Below are 20,305 nucleotides of genomic sequence, written 5' to 3'. Positions count from 1 at the left end.
GCACAGCGGATGATACGCTGCAGTCTGCTTTTGTCTTGGCCAGTAGCAGCAGAGTACCAGATGGTGATGGAGGAGGTGAGGATGCACTCAATGATGGAGGTGTAGAAGTGCACCATCAATGCCTTTGACAATTTGAACTTCTTCAGCTGCTGCAGGAAGTACATCCTCTGCTGTGTCTTCTTGGTGATGCAGCTGATGTTCTGCTCCCACTTGAGGTCCTGGCTGATGACTGTCCCCAGAAAGCGTAAGGACTCCAGTGTGGACTGGGGAGTCACACGGGGTGTTGGGGGGAGAGAGGGGCTGCGTTCCTTCTGAAATCCACAACCATCTCCACTGTCTTTAGAGCAGCTGTCTGAGTTGTGCTGTAGGGTTTGTTGTATCCTGGTGCATGATGGTACACAGCTGTCCTCACAGAAGCTGATATATGATGTCACAGCCTGTGTACTGATAGACTGTTTGTGGCAGACGTGAAACATTCCAGTCAGTACAGTCCAAACACGCCTGAAGATCCTGTAATCGTATTATAATACATTTCTGCCAATACAGCTTTTTGTGTTTTTTACACCTTGATGACAAATGTTGTGGGCGGAGTCAAACTGGTGTTACAAAGTGACAGTTGTGTAGTACTGTAGTATGGATCATCTGGACGCCTTCTCTGATTATATGAATTGTTTTCCAGAAGACGGGCTGTCTGACATTCATAAGCTAACAATAATCAATGTGCTGAGTTTCCTGAGACTTTAATCAGTCATAATAATGTGCAGTTACAGTTTTGGCCTGGAGATGACACCATTTGATCCCCTGGGTTAAGTTGTTAAGACACTAGGAGGCACCCTTTCCTTCCTCTCTGAGCTGCAGGCTGAACTGCTGCTAAGTACGTCATAAAAAGTCCATAAAGACATTTACACACACGTCACACAGCTTGCCGTAAGTTGTGTTTAATTCTGTAAGAAGTAGCCCGTTGTCACAATGAAAAAATAGTACTTGTTGAAAATCACCCACAGTAAGTCTCATGCCCTTCATATTATTATCAGTGTTCCACATTCAGCAGATCTACATTACATTGTGTCCGTATATGAGACATTTGAGGTGAAAGGTGACTCTTGTCGACACACACACACACACACACACACACACACACACACACACACACACACACACACACACACACACACACACACACACACACACACACACACACACACACACACACACACACACACACACACACACACACAGCAAGGCGATGTAACACACAACAGCAGAGTCCAGGCAGAGGTCTGTTAAGTTGAGGCAGGCAGCGCTTTGCTTTTGTATTTTTTGGTGCACGTGGTATTAAAGACATTAAATTGATTGGAGATGCAAATGTGCTGCGGCTTGTCGAATTTGTATTGCCGTAACAGTAGCCGCAGTTTGCATTTGACTCTCAGAAATCACTCCACATTCTACGTGAACGAGGCAGCATTACATCTTGCCCTCAGGTTATAGTTATCCAACCAATTTGCTGTATTTCAAATAAAAAGCTCTGAATAAATAAGTCATGTCGTAGCATCTGCACAGTGTAAAAACATATTTGGTTTTAAATAAAAAACAAACACCCGCAGCTTCGGCAGCCGAGTCAAACATGTAAATAGCATTAGATTATCATCATGAGAAGGTTCTCAGTCATTTTCCTAACAATAGCAACATCTAGTCCCACACAAATATTACTGACAAACAAATGCTTTCACACGGAGCACAGTGGCACATTAACAGAAAGAATGGCAGTGCGTAGAGTCTATAAGAGCTTACAACTAAAAACAAACCTTCAAATGTCTTTCAAATATTCTGAAGGACTAAAGATTGGCAGATCTCAGCAGTAGCTGATGCAAGGAACTGGCTTTAAATATAATAATGCCCCAAAGAATGAGTGTCTGTAAGTCTTCCTCTGGTCACACCGGGTCCTGTTAAGGCCGGATCAGAAGTCGTCGTTCTCCTCCACAGCTTTGTCACACAGCTCGTGAAGAACCGGAGTCAGGATCGCTTTCAGTGTTGTGTGTAAAGACTCGTTCTTCTTGGAGGTGGGGTCAATCTGGAGAGGAAAGGGACAAAAGCTCATTCCTGCATGCAAACCACATCTTAATATGTTCGATATGCACTGCAATGCTCACCTTCGTAAACACTTTGATTGTTTGGGTGAGAAAGCTCGTCTCCACCTCTTCAGGCATCGGCAGGAGACGAGCAGCACAGTCGAGGATGCACAGCAGCGTGAGTCTGTGGCCCTGCCAGCGGGGAGGACAAGGACGCGTCATGGAACATTTTCACTTTTGTTTTAAAGGCGATACAGAAGTGTCACATAAATCACACATATTAAAGACAGTCCAAGCACAAGTGAAGGCATCGGTTACTATTTTAAGTACGTGACTCAAGTGGTGACCAGCAGCCCATATCAGATACTTGCTTTAAAAGTGACAACATTTCTTTAAAATAGAAACATAGTCGGTTTACTTATTAGGCTATGAGTGTTTCATTTACAGAAAGTATAAAAATATATATTGTTGTGGTATCGGTTTTATCCCATAATCACGACATTGTAATCATATATGAGACCACTGTACGACATGACTGTAAGACATCTTTACAGACTTGACAGTTGTGTTTTGCGAATCATTTTTTCTTTTGTCCAAAACTGTAGGAATGTGTTGACATGGAAGTCCATCTCCATGGAGATAGTGTTGGTGTGGACTGTGCCTTTAAGACGTCAACCATGAAAGCAGGAAACTGGGACTAAGACTTGCTTTACTGTGTTACTGGACTCAGTGTGGAGCAGCTGCCTGGAACAAAGCCGCAGTGATGCTCTGGAAGATATTCAGGCCGGCTACCTTTTCCAGTGAGTCGAGGGCGTTCTGTGGGTTGACATTCTTCCCGCTGAGGGCTTTTATGTCGTCGCTGCTGATGACTGGATCTTTGAGCTGCTCCAGCCACGACCACATGAGACTGGACAGGACCAGAGGATCTCTCTCCATGCACAGCCTCTCCCACGCTCCCTCTCTGGAGTTCAGCTCCGCCTGCACATCACAACAAAGAGCATGATTGAAATGAAGTGGCACTTGGCAAACAGGTTGCAGGTTTAGATCTATGTCATATAGATAGGAGCTGTGGTCCCTCAGTGAGTTTACTAGAATGATCACACTCACATGATCATACATAGCAAACAGTTAAATCACATTATTTTAGAGAAAATGTGAACATATGGAGATATCGCATTGCCCAGCCCTAACATAATGCTAGTATTTATGGGTACACTACCTGCCACAGTGAGACCTTGGAGGTTAAATCCGTGTCCGTCAGATCCATGGCCAGAGCTTTGGCCACCAGCAGATATCTGCTCTCTGGGGAGAGCTCAGACTGGAAGGTGATGAAGGGAATCTCTTTGAAATCCACTCCACCTGCTCCTCCCACGGACACATCCACCCCTGGCTGCTCCTCACTGGTCACCAGTTTGCTCTTGTTTGAGAGGACGTTAAAGAGGGATTTCCTCCCCTGCTCAGACAGATCCAAAGACAAACTCTGATGCCCCTTATGTAGTTGCCTTTTTAATAAGGGGGATCCCATGTCTTGCTTTGCTTCTGTTTCGGGGCCCTGAATGTTGCTGATGTCCTGAGAGAGGTCATTAAATGTGGGAAGGATACAGGCTGTAAGGCTGCTGTGAGACAAGGACGGTTTGATTAGGAAGTCGTTGCTCCTCAGACTTTTCAAACTTCCAAGTTTGTCAAGGAATGAATCGCTGTAACTCCTGTTGTTGGACAGGGAGGCGTTCAGAGGGCTTTCTACGATCTGCTGCGTCCACAGGGAGTCGAGGTCATTATCACTGGCGAGAGGCTGATCATGAGGAGGTCTGAACTGTAGAGCGCTTGGACTGAGAGGATGAGATGAACAAGGTGGAACAGGAATCCCCTTCCCTCTCATCTCCTTCCCGAGCTGCTGGAGGGCCTGCTGGGACACGGTCTTCTCTACCTCGGCTGTGAGGTCGGGGATCTCCAGCCACTCCTCCTCGATCACCGCCTGTCTGTTGGCCGCGATGTCGACGAGGAGCCTGCACACCAGCTGGACGATCTTTGGCACATTCTTCATCTGTCGAGCCTCGTAGCCGTGCAGCAGGTGGCGCTGTCGGCTAAGGTACTGGGACAAGGTGACGGCACTGGCTTTGGGTTCTGCACAGGAGAAGACGCATCGGAGGGGGACCAGGAACTGGGCGAACTCCCGCACACAGAGCAGCTGGCCTCTGGTCTGAATGGAGTTGGGTCTCTTGGCTCGCACAAACAGGATGGCTTGGTCAGCGCTCATTCGGGACGTGAACACCAAGTAACAAGCCAACAACACACCTATAGGATGAAATAAAAAATACATGACTGACATTTTACAAACATGAATGGGGATTTAAAGGACGAGTCCATCTGGTACCAAAGGAATTTATTCAACAAGGTAAAATGACTGGTTTTGTTAAGCAAGTCTGGTAGCTTTGAAGAGTGCGCTATTAAAGCTATAGTTTCCAGTCTGAAAAGGCCGTCTGACACTACTTGACCTCGCTGTCAGACAGCCCTGAAGCTGTTCTATCACTGACTAGAAGGATGTGTATAGGATACTGTATACATAGCAGCTTCATCATGCACAAACATGGGAAAACCTTTAAGAAGTGCTTGAGAAAATACAATTTTGATGCTTAAACATGCGTACTTTGACAAAAATGTTAATGTTCAGGTTTGAATACATAAGAACAGCACTGGGACGCTACAGAATATTAAAAACCAAAAACAAATCAATGAATGAGACATGGAATGAATTGCCGGTGTTACAAACCTGTTCTTCCGAGACCGGCATGGCAGTGGACAGCCATTTTCCCTTCTTGGACAGCAAATGACATGACTTTCACCATGTCGAGGATTGTAGTCAGAGAGGCCACACCATAATCCTTCCACCCAAAGTTGTAGTAATAAACTGAAATACACAAAGCCGGAAGAATCCAGAGCTTGATGTTACATAATACACTTCATCCATCCATCACAGTAGTGACATTTTGTCACATTTTGTCTTTTACATTAAGAGTGGTGTGGTAGTGTAGCGGTGCATTCCTATAACACAGCCAGACTGATGATGAAGAAGAGAGGATCAAGATCGATGCAACAGAACCACAGACAAAATCAATGTTATTTCTCTCATTTTCAATCTTGTCATTCAGACATGATGGCACATGTACAGAAAGATCCACAATGCTCATGCACTACATTTCTCAGAGTCTCACCATGAGGGGAAACATGGCTAATATGTTGATGACATTAACACCTTAGAATGAGCTCTCATTACAGTCTCTTGGTTTATGAACTAAGAAATAAGACTGAGATGTTAACATCTGACAGTAATCTTAGGAGGCGGAACAAGACATTCATTTCAAGCAAAGACGTGTGTATAAGAAGTGGACGGCGTCATCGCTATAGACATCACCTATTGGTTTGTGGACTACAGGTTTGAAGCTTGAATTCTTCATTTTAGCCATCTCCAGCTTGGAATTTGGCCGTCGCCATCTTGGAACTTTTGCAACCAAACTGAACAAAGTTAGCTTCATAATTCAAGGTCAACTTTACAGCTAAGTCTTAAAGTCATCTTAGTGGGTAACTGCATTGGCAGCGACGGTAGAGACACCGCAGTAGCAACCTATCAATCACAAGGTTGCTGCGCCCTAATGCATACTCTGCTGTCTGGTCTATTTGACTCTAAATGGATGCTAATTTACCAAATGAACATCATGCTGTATTGAAGAACACTTGAAACGAGATATTGAGACCATAAATTCATGTTTACAATGTAATAAGTGTTCAAATAACAGAGAGAAGAAAGGTGATTTTCTCATAGAATTCTATACAATCAGACTTTGTTTTGCAACCAGAGGAGTCGCCAGCAGAGAGAATGCAAGTTTAAGGTATTTCAGCCTGGCTTCACGTTTCAGAACTGGAGGTTACAGCCTGATTTAATCTCTCTCCCTCTTCATGTTTCACCTTGTGCTGCTGCAGCCTTTATATTCATCTGGTGGCATTCAGTCAGACTTGTGCTGTGTTGAAAGTGACAATATAACTGATGTCACGACTTGAAGTTTTTTATCAATTATGTAAACAGTGAAGGACTGAATGATAAAGATTTAGATGGGGTTTTAATACCAAATGACATACCGCACTATTAAAATCCCAGCTGATGCTTTGATGAGGTGCCTTGGGAAGAGGAATCAAAACTGCCAACCAATCCCTCGGGGATCACTTGGTGTGTGTACAATGATTGATTATTGCTCCCAGCCTGTCTGCGAGCTCTCGGTGGGCGGGGAAATAAAATCAATTAATCAATCAATACAAGCCTATAAACACTGTTGATTTTTTCCCATGGAAGCAACATGACAACTATTTAGGTTCAGAGAATGTCTTATTAGCCTTTTGAAGGCAGGTTAGTGGGACGCTGTCCACTCAGCGCCCCAGGACCCCGATACAACTTTAACCCTTTCACAGTGTTTGTTCAGTTCATGAAAGTTAATTGTTTCTTATTTAAGCATTCAGTTGTACTTAGCACTCTCTCATCACTTCTGGTTGCAAAATAACAAGATAGGGATAGGGATAGTCAAAACCCAAGATGGGCGATTTCACCTTGTTGTCCACCTCATACAGTCTATGAGTCTGTCCCCTTTGAAAATGTAAACTGGAGGTAAATGGAAATTTGCTGTTTGTCTTTCATGTGTCAGGTGGGACCGCTACTGTGTGGTGCATTTGATCTCTGATCGGATGAATGAATGTTTGGTTGTGGGAGCAGTGTGAGCGCCTGTGAAGATGCTTAAACTTTTGTCTTGCTTGTAGCCCACGAATCATCCATGTTCTTTCTGGATTGTTGTTAGCGAGCCAGATGTTTCTGTTAATGTTGTAGTTAAACTGCTTACAGAGGTATTACTTGTGGAGTCTTCTAGATGTAACTGTTGTGACATCTAGTACAACATACAGTATATGGTGTGTTATAGGGATATAGACACTCACCGCCTGCCTCCATGAAGGTTTCGGGTCGATAAGTGAAACCGCTCTCCTGCTCCAGCGGGTTGCCACAGCTGGCATGTTCTCCGGGCCGCTGCAGGTTAATGACCGTCTTCAAACCACACCTGAGCACAGCAACAGGTCCGTGTGAGTGTGCACAGCAATCCGAGCAGTCAACCGCCCACACAGCATCTACATTATTCTACAGGCTCCAACTTCCATTCCAATGTTAATCTAAATGTTAATAAACTATCAAATAAATCAAATGCTCATCTTAGATTCAAAGGTGTGGAAAAAAAGGAGACTACTGTACCTTTGAAACTGTTCAATTATGTTATATTTCTCTATGATTTCAGTAGAAGGCCTTGCCATAGCTAGCAAGTTGTCAGTAATCCTGTAAGTGGAGAAGATGACACGTTAGAGGGAGTTGTGTTATATATGGCAAAATCATAAAAAGATGATGTTGAATTAGGACTGTTAACAGCGTTAACTTCAAAGGAGACACAAAAATACACCAAAAACCTACTCATTTTGCACACATTTTCAGTAATATGAACATTAGATAAAGCCAGGCTCACAATTGTCTCTTGTTTCATTTTGTTGACATATTAGCGTCAAAGGTTTTTGCAGAGGGGGTTTGGATATCTCTTTGCATCACTCGTGGAGATTTCTGACTCGTTTAGAGAAAATGCCCTTTAAAGATTGGATTGTAAATTACATACGCTTTGAAGACTACAGGAAAATTAACTAATACCATAATTACTTACCTGAAGACATTTTTTTTTTCTTTTTCAAAATTTTCTGAAATGTTTAAATATGCAAATGATGCATCGTCTAATGCTAACCTTTGGTGAATTTTGGAGAAATCTACAGATGCAAATAGAAAATGTAGTAAAATAAACACCTCAATGTGTATTTTAGATGTTTTTCTACCACTAGTCTGACAAATTGGCCCAAAATCTCAGTTTTTAGATTTTGGCCCATTCAACAGCTTCAAAGTTTTTGCCTGTGGTGTCTCACCTTGAATTAAAAGAGGCATCCCTGCAAACATACTAATGCACTGAAACTAAAGTTCATTGGTTCAATGATTTCATTTTAAACACCCAGACCACGGTGCAAAACAAACCCAGGAACAAATGTATTGGCTTTTCATGTAACTATTGATGTGAACCTAATGTGAACCACACTGACTGAAAAAAATGTAATCAATTAAGTGAGCGAGCACAGCGCTGAGAGGATGTGAACGGAGGACTGTATGAAGACTGGCCAACGTACCAGGACGAGTAGAGTCCTTTGACGGCTTGCTCCTCATCACTCCAGCGAGAGGGGTTCTCGTATTTGCAGGCTTTCCCTCCACAGGCCATGGAGCACTGCATGTGACCGGGGATGACGTGCCTCAGGGTTTCCCCCATCTTGGTGTACTTTGCTGTCGGGACCCGAGCGGTAGCTGGTGGGAAGAAAAAACGACAACAAAAAGAAACATCAGAATCATTTGAATACTCAGTGCCTGCTTTTCCTGCAGCAGGCGTCATCAAAGCCCTAAATGCGAGTGATGTCTTCAGTGTGGTTACATCTCCTGATCCTGCGCTCAGTTGGAGGCTGGTTCACGCTGACGGCCACCATGACTCTGTGGAAGGAGGAGGAGAGCATCTCCACGGCAGAGCTGCGTCTGCGCTGCAGGACCTCCAGCAGGACGTCCGAGGCAGAATGCCTGCGGTTGTTCCCCTTCAGGCTGCCCGTCATCTCCCCGGAGACGCCGCGGCGTCCTCGGTGCAGCTGCATCTCACGGTGCGGGCTGTGCTGCTGCTGCTGCTGCACTAACTCAAAGCTCCTGGCTCAACAGCTCTGTGCCCGCAGTGACTCACAGCACACAACAAGCATCCGTTGGCAAAGAGAGGCAAATGGAACTGATCAGTTCGTCAACAGCATTTGAAGTGTCACCATGACAACCATCTCCAAAGTCCTCAGTGGGAGGTAGACGGGGCGAATGTTGCGTGTGCGTACACACACACACACACACACACACACACACACAAATAGAGAGATCTGAGGCAGGCGGCGTGTAAAAGAAAGAGGAAAACGCCCTTCAGCTGGTGGAGAGCAGGTACCGCCCTGAACACACAGCATCTTCACAAACAAACAGCCTTTTCACCAAATCAGCAATAACACATTTCTACTAATTAAGTATTTTAGTTTAAAAAATGTCAACAATCAATGTAACAACAAAAGCTTCCTGAAAGTTTTTTCCAAATTTAAATGGATTATTTTGTCTGACAACATTCAGTTTTAATCATGAAAATAAACTAAGAAAAGCAAGAAAAGGGTCACATTTAAAGCTGGATCTACTAGATGGAACACATACATTTTAAAATATTACACCTATTGCCTGCTACTAACAATAACAATTAAAAGGGGAAGATAACCTGAATTAATCTGTAGCATCAACGTCATTTTACATTATGTCATTAAGATTACACTGCTTGGTGTGATACATTTTTTAAATGAGTTATGAATCACAAAAATAATTGCTTGGTCACACAAGGTTGGCACAGATTACCATGGTTACCTATCTCCAACCGGCGAGGAGTCTCTCAGGAAAGTGACGTGGTGATAACAGTCTCGTACGTGTTGCATTCAAATAAATCTCCTATGAGATGTATGTAGATATGATTTAACCTGATTACATTTACACCTGTTTACATTAATGTGTGTCTCCAGTGTCCACACTGAGATCTGATCACTCTGTCTGAAATGGCTGAGCAGAAGTGTGCCGGGACATAGAACTCCCTCATTGTGAATAGAGAGTAGGAAATCAGTGAATGATTTTGGACACAAATCACTAATTTGAGTTTTAGCATGGTAGATTCTAGATTTGGGAGAGTTGTTAACATTCTCTAATATTTGTGGATTGTCTTATACCAGAAGACTAACATGTATGAATTTTGAAAATATGCGTAGCTCTCCTTTGAGGTTGTTTGTTCATTTAATATACATTTTTGTATATTTGAATATCAATACCAAAGTGCTTGGAGCAAGAACAATGGAATATGTCATATTTACTGGTTTAAGAGAAGCTGATATATCTGTAATAGTGACATTGTGCTTGAACACCATCTAACTGAAGCCAATAGGTGAAGTGATCGTGCTGGCTGTCAGTGTGTGGGAGCAGCAGGCGGACTGACAAGTAGGGAAGATGAGAGAGGGCTGCAGCAACAGAAAGCATTAGATGACTGGCTGCACAGGTTATTACGCCATCATAACATCAGGACCAGAGAAACACTGTTTCTGCTTTAAAAAAGATTGGAACAAAGAAATAGGGGGGTTTAGCTCAGGAGGTAGAGCGGGTTGGCTGGCAACCGCAAGATTGCCGGTTCGATCCCCGGCTCCTCCTAGCTGAGTGCCTGGTGTCCCTGAGCAAGACACCTCACCCTAATTGCTCCTGACGAGCTGGCTGTCGCCCTGCGTGGTTGACTCAGCCGTCGGTGTGTGAATGTGTGTGTGAATGGGTGAATGTCAGTCATTACTGTAAAGCGCTTTGGAGAAAAGCACTATATAAATGAGGCCATTTACCATTTTAAATACTAATAATAAATAGATAAAAATTATTGGAACATTTTAGAAAGTCAAAAGGAGGTTAATTCACTTTATATTTGAGACAGGGAAATATTCCTTGGTAATAGATAAGCATTGAAAAGCATGAGTGTGCCGATAGAGAAAAACTGCTAAATCCCTAAAAAAAAACACTAGATACCCTACAGAATAAGATCTAAAAGCAAACAAGAAACGTCATCATGTAATGTATAACGTAATGGAGTCGGAAAAACCTACGGTATTCATTTATTCCAAGTCATTGTACTCATTACATAAACTCATAACTTACGTGTGTTACTGTTAGAGTTTCAATTGTATAATATAAAAATAGAATAGTTGTCTACAGATTTGTTGTGCATTGTTTGTTCATTCATTAAAGCAACTCCCTGTGGACAAAGTCAGTAGTGTTTCCAAGCACCGTCAGTCCTGGTTGTGGTTCTCCGTGCCTCTCTTCCTTCAATGCAGGAACAAGGAGTTTCTGGTGCATGTTCTGATTTAGCCAGAATCGAAGACGGTGGCAGCAATTACAAGCATTAAGAATAACTCTAAAGAAGAATAGTTTCATAACCAGTTCAACATGTTTCACTGTAAATTTAAGCACACTTTTAAAGCTGGCCAACTTAGAAAAACGGCTCCAGAGACACATTGTCAAGAATTCACACCAAAACTGTTTTAATCTTTTCCTGGTGGCAGAGGCATTGGCGAACTATCTATATAAACGACTTCAGCTCAGACTGCGTCAAGAAAAAAAATGATTGAAAAGATGTGAAAAAAATGCAAAATAATACACTTGCCTCATAAATACCAATATCTATGAGACAATTTGAACATTTCATGTCACAATTATCCTGGCCAAAATAATTTTGATTTCCTATATTATCACGGTAATCATCAAAATGTGCTTAATGAAAAAACATTTTTTCCATTGCATCACAGATAAGACATCTTTTTTAGTAAACATCATTTTTAGTGAACCATATCCATGTCCAGCTACATGAATAACATCTTCTCACCTGGAATATTTGTCTCCATGCAAAGCTGGCCTGCAAACATCCACCCTTTCACCCAGAATCTTATCCGACTTGTAGTCAGTTTCTTCTTTAACATGATATTAAAAGGCGTATTCTCTTCACTGTGTCAAACCATTTCAAGTCTACAGTCCTGTGCCATTGCTGTGCAAAATAAAAAGAAATAACCTTGTGTTGTGTTTGTGTTGCTGAGCTCTCCTACCTGTCTCCATCTCTGCGCTGTTCTCTCCACTGCGAGCGCCACTGGTGGAGTAAGGCAGGTCACTCAGTATGCTGACACCAGCTGCCATGGCAGGGGCTGAAATGTGTGAATAAACATTGTGTGTCAAAGGCAGACGGAGAAAGAAAAACAGAACAACAGTTTGTCAAGCAGAAGCCTTGGTTGTGCCGTGCTGATAACACAGTAACGAGGTGCCGCGGAAATGAGATGTGAGGAGCGAGAGCAGCGTTGCCTGGCAAGGTGACCCAGGGGAGAGAGGGAAATGTGCAAAGTGAGCCACCATGTCAGCAGCTCATGTGTCAACCTGACCACTGCACCTCTGGGAGCTGGAGCGCAGGGCCCGGGGACAACGGTGGGAGCACATCTGAGATCCAAGGTGCTGAGTTACACACCGTCTTCAGCGGCTCCAACACGGAGGCTTCAAGATGAGCATGAAACAGAGTCATCATCACTCAGCCACAACCCCATTTCAGTAGTAAGAGAGGACTTTAAACTGCATAGGAGGGATTAGACAAATCCCTCCTGTTTCATTGGGCTGATGCCACGCTTATCAATTATTCAAGTGAACACATCCACCTGCTATTGTGCAGCTTCAGAGCAATACTTCTTGACTTGCACATCTGATTTATGTAGCCCGATATCAGCGTTGAGTCCCTCAGACCTCCCAGTGTGTCAGTTTAACAGCGGAGACCAACCCTTTCTCACGTTACACACAGAGCTCTAATGGGCCTCATCACTTGTGCTAACTGCTGTTGCAGGAGTGAAACTCTGCACCTTCACAGCTCCTCGCTGGGGTCCATTAACTATTGAGCAGGGTCGCTGCACACACTAACTTTTTGATGGGAAAATGATTCCTTGATCTTTGCCTTTTTCCTTCCTCTGTTTGGCTTATGAGCCAGTTTGACTTGTTAACCACACAAACAACTTCAAATTTAAATGATCTCTCTTCATATTGTTGAGAGCAGTTGCCCAACTGTGAAAGGCAAAAAGGTGTCATGCCTCTAGAGAGGTCCAACTGGACCAGTGGACCAACATTGGACCTTATTTAATTAGAAATATGGATGGTAGCCAATATCAAGAAACAAACAATGTTTTGATGCTGTTTGAATTGTACCATGCATTGGTGAATTTTAAAGATACATTTATAGGTCAACAACGTCGCAGTTTGTCATATAACAGTTGAAGTATAAGACTGTGAAAATACGTATGTTATAAAGTCTACACACCCAAAGGTCACGTTAGTGGCGTCTCTCTGAAGCTACGATGGCTGTGTGTTTGGTACTGTGATGTGCTCACACTAACAACAGGTCTTGCTCATTATTTTGCCTCCTGGCTGATTAAAAGAGTTGCTGGATAATGATAGTTGTCATAGCCATCCATGTGTTATCAAATCTCATACTGTGCTGTGAATTTGAATTAAAGGGATAGTTCAGAATTTTGGACATAAGACCTATTTTCCAAGTCAGCCGGTGTGTTCGAGACGTCTGGAGACGTTTTCAAGAAATTTCATTCAGTTCTTCTAGTTGCCGAGTTCGCTTATGCTATGGCTAGCGCAAGTCAATGGTTCTAGCTAGACAGGCATTAAAAACAGTCTTGCCCACTCCACAGTGCACCCGAGGCAAATCCATTAAAACACTAGACTGTCGATGTACATATCTGTGTTGATAGAATAATATTTGAAAAAAAAACTAACCTCGCATCGCATGAATCATCCATTTTTTGAGGAACTAGTTTCTCAGCAGCAGCGGAACTTTACTTTGCTCCGTCGGACTCAAAACTCTAAAGGCTCATTTGTGCTCTACGCTAGACACGCATACGGATACGGATGGAGCCTTCTATCCGTTCTCTGCGTACATTTCGTCCGTATTTCTGTCCGTATCCTGCAAGCTTGCAGATGCGTACCGATACGGACCAAACGTTGCAGTTCCAACGGAAATCGTGGGGGCAGTGTCGGGCATTGTACACAGAAAGTGCCGTGAATAACATACACAAATTAAAAAACTTTTTAAAAATGACTGATCCCTGATGCGAGGAAGCGAATGGGGACCGCTAGTCACTCAGCCGGTGTCACCGGTGAATTGTGCGAGTTCCCATGCTTAATGTGAGCAGCCACCCGGCGAAGCCAGTTGTCGCAAGCCCCGACGGACATCCTGATATACTGAAAATGACGTTCGTCGTCAATTTCTCTCATCGGTAAAACCAATGACTGGAATTCTCCGCCCACACCCGTCTATGGACGGACCTCTGCTCCGTCCATAGACCCGTAAACCCTCGGACGCGTTGCGGGGAATCCCTCCGGTAAATAGACACAAAAACACCGCCGAACTCCCGGCCCTTATGCCCCCAGACCTGGGTGAAAAGCCCTTGGAGCTCACTCAAACACCGGGCAGGCCACGGCCACGCGAAGCCACAATTACGCACCTCGAACCCGGACTACTGCTCCGTCCATAGACCCGTAAACCCTCGGACGCGTTGCAGGGGATTCCCTCCTGGCACCACCAGTCTCTGTTTGTTCGGTCCCGGTTCTCAGCTCCAGCGGGGGCTATCTCGGTCTCCATAGACGCTCGTTCACGTTCTGCCCTTTGAGCATCCCTCTCGCGCAATTCTTCCTCTGTATATTCAGGCTCGTACAGGTACGGTTGGGTTTGGGTGGAAAAAAACTCCTCATCAGAGTCTTCAAAAGTTTCAGTATATTCTCCAAAAGTGTCCATTTCTGTGAGATTGAAGAAACTAGCACTGCAGGCTACTCTGCGTCTGTAGCAATGACAGCAGGTAAACAAACTATTATAGAACCGGTAACTTATAAGTGCTAGGTGATATCACTCCGCCGCTGCCATAGCCTACTAGGAAGTATGACACGCTGCTGCTGCTGCTGAGACATAAACCTTAAAAATGGACACATATGTACATCGATAGTCTGCCGTTACAATGGATTTGCCTCGGGTGCACTGTGGAGTGGGCAAGACTGTTTTTAATGCCATGCTATCTAAGAACGATTGACTTGCGCTAGCCATAGCATAAGCGAACTCGGCAACTAGAAGAACTGAATGAAATTTCTTGAAAACATCTCCAGACGTCTCGAACACACCGGCTCACTTGGAAAATAGGTCTTATGTCCAAAATTCTGAACTATCCCTTTAATCCAAAATATTACATCTCACCACGATTTAGTTAAGAACTGCAAAACACACTTCTACAACCTGACAATAACATCTGAGCAGGATATGATGTTTAATGTTCATGTTGAAATCTGTACAGAGTTATTTGCACATCATTTTCTTGTTTGTTTTTTAACAATAAATCATTCTAATTATGTAACACAAAATCGTATGTGTAGCAACTCTGACACAAGTAGTCTATAATATTTTAATGGGTGTTTTTCACAAAGTTATAGCAGAAATACCATAGCTGTTTCTATTCACATTAATGACAGCTCTGCTCTATTCAAGTGTTGCAGTAGTATAATTCTAAAGTAATTAGAATAATAGGAGTGATCTCCTACACACAACTACAAACAATGGTGAAGTGAAAGAGGAATAATGTTGGTGCTGAGAGGTGGAATTGTGAAATGGAGGGAAAATATAATGTGTCTTTGATGTTTCCTTGATGGACTATTGAGACAGTGAAGGAAAAAAAGTTCTGAAAAACAAATCAAATCATTCAAAAGTGCGATTGTTAACAATGCAAAACACATCAGCTACAAGTGAAAACACCTATTAGGTGTTCAGTGTGCGATTTTTTATGCATTAAGTAGGAATCATTAATGCAAGGACAGCAGTTTCTATTATTAAGGGCTCCTATCCGAAAAATAGACTCTGTATATTTGCCTGGGTCTGTGATTTTTCTGCCAGTCACCATGTAAAAATTATAAAAAAAAAAAAAACAGACAGCTGACATTCATATCACTATGCCCTAAGAGTTAGGATGGAGTAAAAGCAGAGCCTGTCTTTTTCCATCCACAACTCTTTCTGGACTTCTTTGACACTGTAATCCACACTTCTTGTTACAAACTAAAAAGACACCAACACGTAGTACGACACTGGTTGAAGTGCCTCCAACATTACAGCCGGAAAGAAGCCGATCCAACGGAGCCTGACACCACTTGGCATCATTTGTAGGAAGCTCTTGATAACAAGCTGGCGAATGAGAAGGTGTTCTTCATGACAAAGTGACGTATGTGCATCAAATATTAACAATTATATGAAACTGAGCTCATATAGCGACTACAAATGAATCTCAGCCACTAACTGAGAACATATGAACCGAAACACTTGACACATTTGTGGCCGATCCATGCGCTCGTGTCCAGTGTGTTGGTGGACATGAGCGAGACGGTGTGAAGTCTGAGAGATATCGCTCACGGATGCTGCTCATGAGTGTTGGATGTGAGAGCCAGTTCCACTGAGTGTGTTAATAAAGAAATATGGTGCTCATCAAACAACATTTAATCAGAATGTGTCTGAACTACGGTTGCAAAATTCTGGGAATATTCAAGGCGTCAACTTTATGTGATTTATAACAAGTTAAGTAATGGGGAGAGGTACTTTGAGTTGACAATGTGGTCTTTGCGCAAAGTTAGGGTTTAAAGTGAACTACCAATTAATGAAAAAAAATGTTTCCAATAAAGACTGAATAGAAATGGATGAATAAAATGTATTCATAAGATCAGAACAATGGACAAACGAGCAGAATACACAGCCTTCATATTAATACAGCATTGCTACCCGTCACAGTGGCAGAAGCAAAATCCCTCACCAAATCATGGAGACACAGAGTACCGTTGGTATTTATTTTTGCCAATCAGCTCATAAGACCAAAGCCACTTCCCATCATCCTCTTTCAGAATCCCACCAGTAGCCACGGGATTGAGGACAAAAGGTCTAACGTGACCAGATTGGAAATAAAATAACCATAATGTAGAACAATGATTGGCAGAATTAGAGCTGTTTCTTGAAAGAAAGAAAAAACATTCTTTTTAAAACATGTTCTGTGGTCAAGAAGAGCAAAGTGGGACTGGGAAATTCTAACAAATAGACAGAGGAGAAGTATTTGGTTAATCATATTGAGAAACCTTTGGCAAAAAATGATGGTTGAAGTTGTTTGAGCTGTGGGTTTTCCCCAGTATGGTACGGCAACATTGGCGGGGCCGTGGTAGTGTCCCAAGGTAGCCATACAATAAAGCATACCCTGCTTTATGGTCTATTTGACTGTATATATGGACCATAATCTACTAAATGAACATCATGCTGTATTGAAGAAGACTTGACTCTAGAGATTGAGACCATAAACTTATGTTTACAATGTTAACTGAGGTACTAAATCAAGTGAGAAGTGGGGTAATTTTTCTCATAGCCTTCCATGCAATCAGACTCATTTTTGCAAACAGAAGAGTCGCCCCCTGATGGCCAGTAAAGAGTTAAACTGGTTGCTGCCTGGTTTCAAGCCAACAGGTGTTCTCAGTAGCTAATAAAGTGAACAACAGAGGACATGAACCAAAAGAAATCAGCAAACAAAAAATAAGGGACAAAAGCCAGGCAAAATATGGGATTTCTTAAAGTCCCAGTCGGCAAGTCTGGCGGGTAGAGGGTCAGATTTTGAATGTTTCCAATTCTCACGCTCCTCCCCCACGACCACTGAGCTCCTTCCCCTCGATTTCGTGCCCTTTGAAATTCCTTAGATCACGCCACCTTTGAAACACGGTCCGATGTTGACTCTGGTTTTATCACGGGCACCGTCGCAATCTTTCTTTTTTTCCTTCTTTTGTGTTTTCTTTTCCTTGGTTGTTTTGGACCTCCTAGTTTCGTTTTTTACGAGGAATTGGAAGCTTGTTGCTACTTCCCTCCGCCTCCCCCCTGTGATAGTGGAACGACCCGAGGGGGGAGGGGCTCTGTGTGTGCAGGAACACAGCCCTGCGTGCTGATTGGACAGGATGATCCAGGCGCTCTACAAACATGCTCTACGTGCACGCGCGCCTTTTTTTCCTAAAACCGGATGATTTATGTTGTTCTATCGGAGAATAATGTCGGCTTTGGTGAATATGATCAAAAAAATGTTGCCGACTGGGACTTTAAAGGCGCCATATGTAAGAATGTGGCCAAAAACGGTATGACACTCAAATTCAAAACACTGCGGCGAGTCGTATCTGCCTCCCCCTCCACCCCCTCCCCTCCAGACTTGAGGTTGCCAGAGCTGTTGGCGTATCCTCCGTCAGCAAGCTGGACGGCGGACGGACAGCCGGATGCCCGTAACAGGACAGTGCTGATGATGCTAGCGTTAGCTGTGCTGCTAACGTTTGTTTCTATGATCGAAATGAATAACGTTGTTCATGGACGTCGGAACTATTTTCTGAGAGGGCGGGATTTTTGTTGGGAGGGTCAGGGGAGAGATGCACACAATGATTAAGTGGATAAACGGTCCGTGTACGTTGCGGACATCCGACTTTCGTTTTGAAGTCAACAATCGCAAAAAGGATAACGAGTCGTTTCCCGTTTTTCGCTTCAAAATAAAAGAACGAAAAACGGAAAAATGACTCGTATCCCGTTATTCGTTTTAAAAACGGAGAAACGGAAAACGAAAAATCGTTAACGGATATTAGATATTGTGTTAATGAATGGGATTCGGGAATTAAATAACAGTGCCATTTTTCATCCCAGATGTTGCCGTAGGCTACGTCTTTTTTACCCGGAAGGTGCCGCGAAATTACCTGAAAGCCTACTTGAAACATTTAGGGGGAGCTCTAAAACACTGTTCATAAACGCTCTGACAGCGTCTCGCGTTTTGAAGTAAACCTACTGTTTTAAACAGGCACCAAAAGCGTTATGACGCGGACATAAAAGCCGCCACTCAGCTGTTGATCCCGGGAGCCGCTCCGTGAGTCAACAGCGATTGATTAACATAGTGTAGAGTTATAATTAGTAATGCGTAAGTCTCTCCTTCTTCCTAGAGCTCTTTTGGGTTTCGCTGCCTCCGCCATTGTAGCTCAGTCGAACTGGCAACCCGTGGTTGCTCGGCAGCTGAGACTCTACTGACTGCAATGATTTGTAGACACCAGTGGGTGGCGCCACGTGCATGTTTTCAAAACATAAACATGATTTGCGGTCCGCAAAAGATCTTTTTAAATGCGAATATTTTGGCTGTACTGTTGTTGTTGGTGAGTTCAGTATGTTATATGACCATTATTTCTGAGTCTCTATGACATATTAGGATGATTTTACGGCCAGTTGCTTTAGATTTCTTACATATTGTACCTTTAACAGAAGACATTCTTTACTGTCTGAAATTACTTCACTATTCCCTATTAAATATATTTGCAAGGACACTGTCGCAGTAGACTTCACACACTGAAATAAAATGTCACGACACTATATAGTAATTAGGGCTCTGACGTTTGATGGCAAAACATATGTAATAAATAGCATCAATCGTGCTGTTATAACACCCATGCTTTTTTGACAGCCTGCTGTTACAAAGGTCTATTATAGGAGCGACGGCATTTACAAATATTACATTCCACTCAACCAAGACACCGGTGAAGGAGAACACAAAAAGCAACACGTCTGTTCAACAATGATATGAGAGCCTTTCTTCACAGTGACATGACACGTCACCTCCTCTGACTAACGTTACACGTGTAAACATGATAGCATAGTGTCACGACGGTGTCCACAGTGGAGCAGAGAGGATGCAAATCAACGTTTGGCCACTTCAGTCCGCACACAAGCATCTTCAAGATGCACCAACGTCAGCTCGCTTATTCACGTAGGGTCATTGGTTCATTAGCTTAACGTTAAATCTCACTGACGTGTGCTGTGAAAGGAACCAAGTTTGTCTCTAGGGACGAACGATAACTCAACGTGTTGAGTGCCGTGTAACGGTAGCGTCTGTAGCGTCTGGTGCTGATGCTGCAGGCTAACGCTAGTTAGCTCCCCGTACTGTACTCTTTGCCGAAGCTAGCATAGTAGCTAGAGGAGGCCTCACTCACCGTTTTCCTGTCGCCTGAGTCCGGGGCTGTCTCTACGGTGACTGATATGGTCCACTCATCCTCCAGAACACATGGTTAATCTATCGCTGGTACGTTGCAAAGCGTGGTTTTTCGCGAGCCACATCATTTGGTCTACTAAGTGCAGCTAGCTTACTAGCTAACTTAGCAACCTGACATGTTGTCATGGGGAGCCGTCCAGTTACGTCATGTGACCACAGACAAGAGCTCAGTGAGCCCAGTTTATGTGGTGTGCTGGTAGGATGGTTTCATCCAGCTGTATGCATATTTCTAGACGCTTATCCCCTTGTTTTCCAATCGTTTTATTATTATTATTATTATTATTATTATTATTATTATTATTATTATTATTATTATTATTACATTATTTAAACCCCCATGCATTTAAAAACATATTGTAACTATTTCCCTGACTATCTCAATATTA

General features: G+C 43.2%; 1 protein-coding gene across 2 annotated transcripts; it reads right to left on the bottom strand.

The window, feature by feature from the left end:
- Window positions 1-930: 930 nt before the first annotated feature.
- ptpdc1a (protein tyrosine phosphatase domain containing 1a) lies at window positions 931-20,058 on the bottom strand. 2 transcript variants are annotated; one of them, XM_084024233.1, is made up of 10 exons: window positions 19,861-20,058; window positions 11,862-11,957; window positions 8,316-8,487; window positions 7,354-7,434; window positions 7,047-7,165; window positions 4,840-4,977; window positions 3,289-4,364; window positions 2,862-3,047; window positions 2,151-2,261; window positions 931-2,071 (listed from the first exon to the last, which is right to left on the bottom strand). In XM_084024233.1, exons 2-10 carry the CDS (start codon window positions 11,947-11,949, stop codon window positions 1,958-1,960), a joined length of 2,085 nt encoding a protein of 694 aa, XP_083880359.1. In that variant the 5' UTR covers window positions 11,950-11,957; window positions 19,861-20,058; the 3' UTR covers window positions 931-1,957. The 2 variants fall into 2 exon arrangements, with proteins under 2 accessions (XP_083880359.1, XP_083880358.1); XM_084024232.1 differs by lacking the exons at window positions 11,862-11,957; window positions 19,861-20,058 and adding an exon at window positions 8,612-9,086.
- Between the last annotated feature and the right edge of the window lie 247 nt (window positions 20,059-20,305).

Source organism: Eutrigla gurnardus (assembly GCF_963514095.1).
Source record: "Eutrigla gurnardus genome assembly, chromosome: 2".
NCBI lineage: Eukaryota > Metazoa > Chordata > Actinopteri > Perciformes > Triglidae > Eutrigla > Eutrigla gurnardus.
Note: the sequence above shows the minus strand (reverse complement) of the source record. Positions and strands in the feature narration are given on the sequence as shown.